Raw genomic sequence first — 6,000 nt, forward strand, 5'->3', positions numbered from 1 at the left:
TTAATAAATAGCCATGTACGTGCTGATTTATAAACACCAAAATTAGACAAGAAAAATACCATATCCCTACATAACCAAGTAAGAAAACATCCTATAGCTTGGTCATCCCCACTCAAACCCTCTTCACGCTGTTGGCATATATAATTAATATATTATTAATTAAACAAAGTATTATGTTGCACCAATGTTGGGTGTGTTTTGTTTTGATTTTTTTCCAAAAATAACACTTTCCTTTAACACCCTTTTATTGGAGTGAATAAACCGACAGGATGAAAAGACAGCAGATCGGTGTTTTCCAATCAAATCAAACCTGCTTTTTATCGTAATTTGCTCATTTCCATGTTGTTAACCTTTGACTTTTTATGCACTAAGAATAAACAGTATTTGTCTACGTGTGACACTTTGAATGAGTCTCCCCAAAACAAAGGCCTGGTACAGTGCATTTTCTACTGTTCTCTTGTGCAAGAGGAGTTTGGACCTGACAAGCAGTTAGAAGTGTACTTTAACCCATTACAACTGCTAGCAATGACTCATTAACAACTCGTATATAAAAATAAATAAATAAGAACAAAACGCATCTATACCTGAGTGAGACAGATTGGAGAATACATCATGACTTCGCTTTGATAACGCTGCCTGGAGAGCCCCTAAGAAAAGCCTCAAAAAGCAATAATTTCACCTATTAATTTTACAGTCATCTCGATGAAGATTGAATCAATCAAGACGAGGCTCTGCCCTGGATCACCGCAACTTCACAGCAAACCCCGGTCCTCCTTAAATAGCCAAAAATTCACTCCGTGTGCTAGTTTTCCCGGGGTGAAATCCAGTATACGCTTTTAACCCTCTTGTAGTCAGCGGCACAGGAGTCTTGCTTTTGCTGCTGCTGGCGGTTGTTCTGCAGATGAGGAGGGGGGAGGCTCGGCAGAGGGCGGGAGATTTTTTTTGTTTGGTTGCTTTAAAAAAAAAAAAAGAAGTTAGTGGTGGGTTATTATAGTACTGTCACCACACTCTAAAAACAATTCAAGGTTACAGCACGGAGCAGAGCAGGAAAATCCCGGAGTGATGGCAGGCGAAACTTTACAAAGCAGCAACCGTGTGTATGAGAGCGAGTATGCGTCCCCCAAGGGTGGAAAATGCTCCGCAGTACTGTCCTGGTTTCGGCAGGGATAGAGTTAATTTCCTTTCTAGTAGCTGGTACAGAGCCCACAGTCTCCGGGCTCCTCTCGCAGCAGCAGCCTCTTCCTCTCTCTCTGTAGGTAATGTTAAGAAATTGCTTCCCAAACGCCCACTATAATAAGAATGATTTCTTGAAAATTCAAATAATAAATATATCTCTCCCCCTATTTGCTCGCGTGCCTTCTCTGTACAAAATTTAGAATTTGAAAAATTCACCAGTTACACCGTCTAGACCCTATCCAGCACTCTCTTCAAATGAGACTTAGGGATTTTTTTTTTTGTTAATTAAATAGTTACACAAATATCAGTTACACTCCTCCTCCTGCAACCACATTCCTTTTCCACAAGATCTACCTCCTCTGCCCTCCCTCTTTTTATTAGTCATCACTAATGCGGTAGAAGGCACTAGCACATTTTACAAACAAGCCTCACTTTCCCCTCTCCTGGAGGTAGAAAGCTAGGGGTGGGGGGGGAAGAGGTGGTCCTGCAGTCTGAACGATTTTTTTCTTCTTCTTCTTTTGGGATGTTTTGGGGGTACTATTTTGGCAGCGGTGCATACGTGACACAACAGCAACACGCCCAAAGCTACTTCCCCTCGCTCCTCCTGGGAAGCGCCTGGTGGAGAGAGCCCCTTACAGCGCTATAAAGGAGCCGTAGCTGGCGCCTTGAAACAACTGCTATGGCTGTGCCGCCACTCCGGCCTTTGCCAGCCTGGGAACCGCTGTATATTGTCTGGGGAAGAGCTAAAAGTAGGAAACTTAGCCAAATCACCACTAATTAACGGAGATTAAGAAGGGGCAATGAGGAAGGAGGCATTTCTTTGCCTTCCTAGTCGTCAAATACTGTAATTCTCTCCCTGCCTGTGTGTGAGGAATAGTTTTGCATCGTTTGTATTATGCAGTTACGACCTACCGGGGGAGTTCGTCTTTTTCGCTTCTATCTCCACCTCGCGACAGTCCCGAGCTACAGCCACGCAGAAGGCATAGAGAGGAAAACAAGAAGCTAGTATTTTTGCCGCCCTCCCAAGGCACCCCCTTTAATAGGTAATCCTCCTCCATCCCTACCTCCGCCCGCCTGTTATAGCCTGACCACGCGCGCAAAGTACCCGGATATCCTGTAAGGCAAGCTCTGTTCTAGGGGGTGGTGGCAGTGGGAACAGAAGAGGAGGTATCAGCCTTGCTCTCCTGGTGAGGAAGAGAAGGTGGTAGTAGTAGCAGCAGCACGATAGGAGTTCATGCAGCAAAAAAAATCTGGAGAAAGGGAACTGGTGGGAACAAGAATTTTGTTTCAATCTCCTAGAGTAGCTTTTACTAGAGAAGCTGAAGCCTGAGGAGTCTTGTTACGGGGAAAGGAGGAAAAGGAAAGGCGGAGCGGAAGTGAGTGTAGTGAGTCGAGGGGGGGAGGGTATCGGTCAGTGAAGTGGAGGGAGGAAGGGAGGGAGTCAGTCAATGGAGGGAATCAATGGAGAGAGTGTGGAGGAGGGAAGGAGGAATGGAGGGAGGAAAGGAGTTGAGGCAAGAGGGGAGGAAGGGAGTGAAAGGAGGGAAGCAGTAAAAGGAGGGAGGGAGTGGGGGAGAGTGGAGAGTCAGTCAACGGAGGGAGGCAGGCCCTCAATAGAGGGGGCAGTGTGGTGATCTGAACTGGGAGACTACTGTATATCAAGGAGGTAGTGATCCACATAACAGTTAACCTGAGGCAGTCAACTAACATAGGCTTAAATGAAGGTCAGTCAGTGGAGGGAGGCAGAAACGTTGGGAGGCACTCAGTCAACTGACCGAGGTAGGAATGGATGGGAGTCAGCAGCGGAGTGTGGGAGGGAGGCATAGATGGAGGGAAGGTGTTGAGGCAAATGGGGAGTCAATGGAGGAAAGGAGTGAAATGGAGGAGTAAGTCAATGGAGGGAGGGAGTGGGTGAAAGAGCAGGGAATCAGTCATTGGAGGGAGACAGGAATTGAGTTAGAGTCAGTCAATGGAGGAAAACCGTCATTCAGTGAAGGCAGGCAGGAATGGAGGGAGGCAGGAATTGATGGATGCACTCAGTCAATGGAGGGAGGTAGTCAGTAGAGCAGGCCTGTGTTGTGCTGCACAAATCCCTTGGCGGCAGGATAAACTAAGCCAGCTCATTGTAACAGAGGAGCCTGCAGGCAGCTCCCACTTGGTAGCATCAATTACACCATATGCGTGGCCTTGCCTTTATCTAACAGTGCAGCAAGAAGTTCTCATGAGAACATCCTTTAGGAATATTTTTTTTTTCCGGGTAATGTAATTATATATTGGCTTAAATGACTAAAAGGGAGAGCTTTTCTCCACGGACAGGTTCTGCTTTGTGCAGCATGCCATGGGAAAATCTATCTGTGCTCTGTCCAATGCTGCAAGAACCAAGGTGCCCCATATCTGAAGGGACATAAGTTTTACTTGCTATCTATATTCCTCTTCTTATTCTGTCTTATTAAAGCAGTTTATTAAGCCATTTGTTGTCAGACCTTTCTTATTGAGATCCAGAAAGAACACTGCACTGGCTCTTTCTCTCACACCACCACCACCCTCATTCCCCAGTATAGAACATATGGCCCCTTCCCCAAAAGCAATACCCAATCCTAAGGGAAGCAAAGGAAGACATACAAACTGTCATCTAGATATTACATGCTTGAGGCTATATACAAAGGGGTGCTTCATGCATTAATGCACCAGTTTGGCCATTTAGAAAACCTAACAAGACTTGGAGCCTTATCATTGATTATCTGTTGAATTGGGTCAGGGATGTTAAGAGTGCCTGCTGCCTCCAGCAGCTCCAGCCCTGGACTTCTTCATGCCCAGCTGCAGGAACCTAGGCCTTTTCACCTGAGGTCTCTACCCAGGCTGATTGATGCAGCTGCCGCTTTCCCATTTGCAGGTTTAACCAGTAGTGAAGCTAAGCACCTATCCCAGAGACACACACAGAGGACACTGACACGACTGGTTACACAGACTGTCATAGACAGGGTGCTGCCTTCAACAGCCCCAATGTATAGGACATGCATAAAACATAAAAATAGACAGCCAAGTCCCCTTTCTCCTCTTCAGCTAATAGAGATAGAAGTTCACTAGTGAAGGCACACACATGACACTCTAGATTGACAAGCACACGCACATTGCATTTGTACTGGCACCACCTCCTCTGTCCATCTGGTACCACTGCCTGGATCCCAGGACCTCTTACCTGCTTCATGGGTCCTCTGCTCACCGGCTGGCCCAGCTTGATGCTCACTAGCAAACGTCCATGCACTCACACACTTGTCCCACAGGCACTCCAGACTCGCAAGTCCCTTCAGATACCAGCAAGGATCCTCTGCCCACCTGATCCCCATGCCCAGACCCAGGGCTTCCTACTTGCCAGCTGGTCCTGCTTACAGTTTGCTAGTGAATGACACACACGCAACCCCCACGCACACACACCCAGTTTGGAGAAGATAGATAGAGACACTTGGGCCCCCCCAGCAGCTGGCACCAGGTACACAGGCCTGTGGTCCTGCTCCAGCCGCCTGCGCTGAACCCCTCACTGGCCTCATTCACTCCAGTTCTCCTCAGTAGCTGGCTTTTGGGACACATGCCGTTCCCGCCCCAGTGACTGGCGGCCAAGACCCTCACCTGCTGCAGTAGCTGACACCACAGGACAGTGGTGCCTACACCCCAGGTCCGACTCCTGTAGCCGGCACCAAATCCACTTACACAGGTCTCACCAGTAGGCACTTAGTCCTTGTGGCACACATACACATGGGATAGAGTGAGATTACGCAGAGAGATAGTTAAGAAAAGATCTAATAAGACAGGACAGACTGCAGTGATCAGGTGCAGGGCTCAGCCAGACAAGTGCACCGACTGACCCTGTTTTACCTGGGACTGGCCCATTTTATACCCTGTTCTGTCTAACCCCCTCTTTGTTCCTCCTTGCTTCCCCTTCCCCTGCACATTGCCTCATCAGATGGCATAGTTCCACCGACCCCTCCTCCAACATCCTGGACCTTCAGGTTTGCATCCCTATCAGTCACAAAGTTTGCCTGCAGGGAGCCCATCAATTAGTGTGACTGACCAGGTTTGTTTCTGGTTATTGTCTTTGTTAACACTAATTGTTCAGGTTTTATGTCTCTGTGTGTTTGTCCCCCTCCCTTTCCTTATCCTCCCAACTGAAAACATAAACATTCTCACACTCCACTTATCCTTACCAATTAGTGCCACTGACCAGGTTTGTTCTCATCAAGACCTCCCTTATCATGTGTCCATCAGGTTTGTCTCTATGTTCTTGTTTATGGCTCTTTTGACCAGATACCCTTAAAGGAGCAGACACTCTCCTTCCACATATCCTTACAATGCTCACCTTAGCCCCTCTGGTAGCCTGCCTCCCTGAAATTAATGCAAAGGTGCAACACAGGTATAAGTGATTTTCTGTACTTGACATTTAGGATGTATTCTTGTCTAGCCCATTCAGGGAGGGGGACACACAAAGGAAAACTGTGTTCACTTGGAAAGGAAAACAGTATTTTTGGACACGATTACCCATCATTAATAGTCCCCATCATAATTCCCAAACCCTCTAAAGAACACTTTTCAGCTACAGCCTCACAAATGCAACATGGGAAAGAAATAGCCTTGGGATATGGTAGTCACTGCCTTTCTAGTGTAAAGCAAAAATATGTGGAATGTGAAGTCCTTTTAACCTGTTATTGGGCAGTACGCCAATTCCATTATCTTATTTGTGGTGGTACAGTTCAAATACTCACAAAACACAAACCACAGAAATTACTTAGGACAGGGGAGTTATTGCTAAGTGGGGTTACCCCCTCCCAG

The 6,000-nt window shown here is 46.9% G+C and overlaps 1 protein-coding gene across 4 annotated transcripts in view; it reads right to left on the reverse strand.

Annotated features, from left to right (window-relative positions):
* Positions 1–711, reverse strand: part of LOC143172053 (nuclear factor 1 B-type-like) — a 195,745-nt gene extending 195,034 nt beyond the window's left edge. For all 4 annotated transcript variants that reach the window (XM_076361280.1, XM_076361279.1, XM_076361277.1 and 1 more), the window contains exon 1: positions 585–711. In XM_076361280.1, the coding sequence (XP_076217395.1) occupies positions 585–614 (30 nt within the window). In that variant the 5' untranslated portion in view covers positions 615–711. The remainder of the gene's footprint in view (positions 1–584) is intronic.
* Positions 712–6,000: the final 5,289 nt, after the last annotated feature.

Source organism: Aptenodytes patagonicus, chromosome W, assembly GCF_965638725.1.
Source record: "Aptenodytes patagonicus chromosome W, bAptPat1.pri.cur, whole genome shotgun sequence".
Taxonomy (NCBI): domain Eukaryota; kingdom Metazoa; phylum Chordata; class Aves; order Sphenisciformes; family Spheniscidae; genus Aptenodytes; species Aptenodytes patagonicus.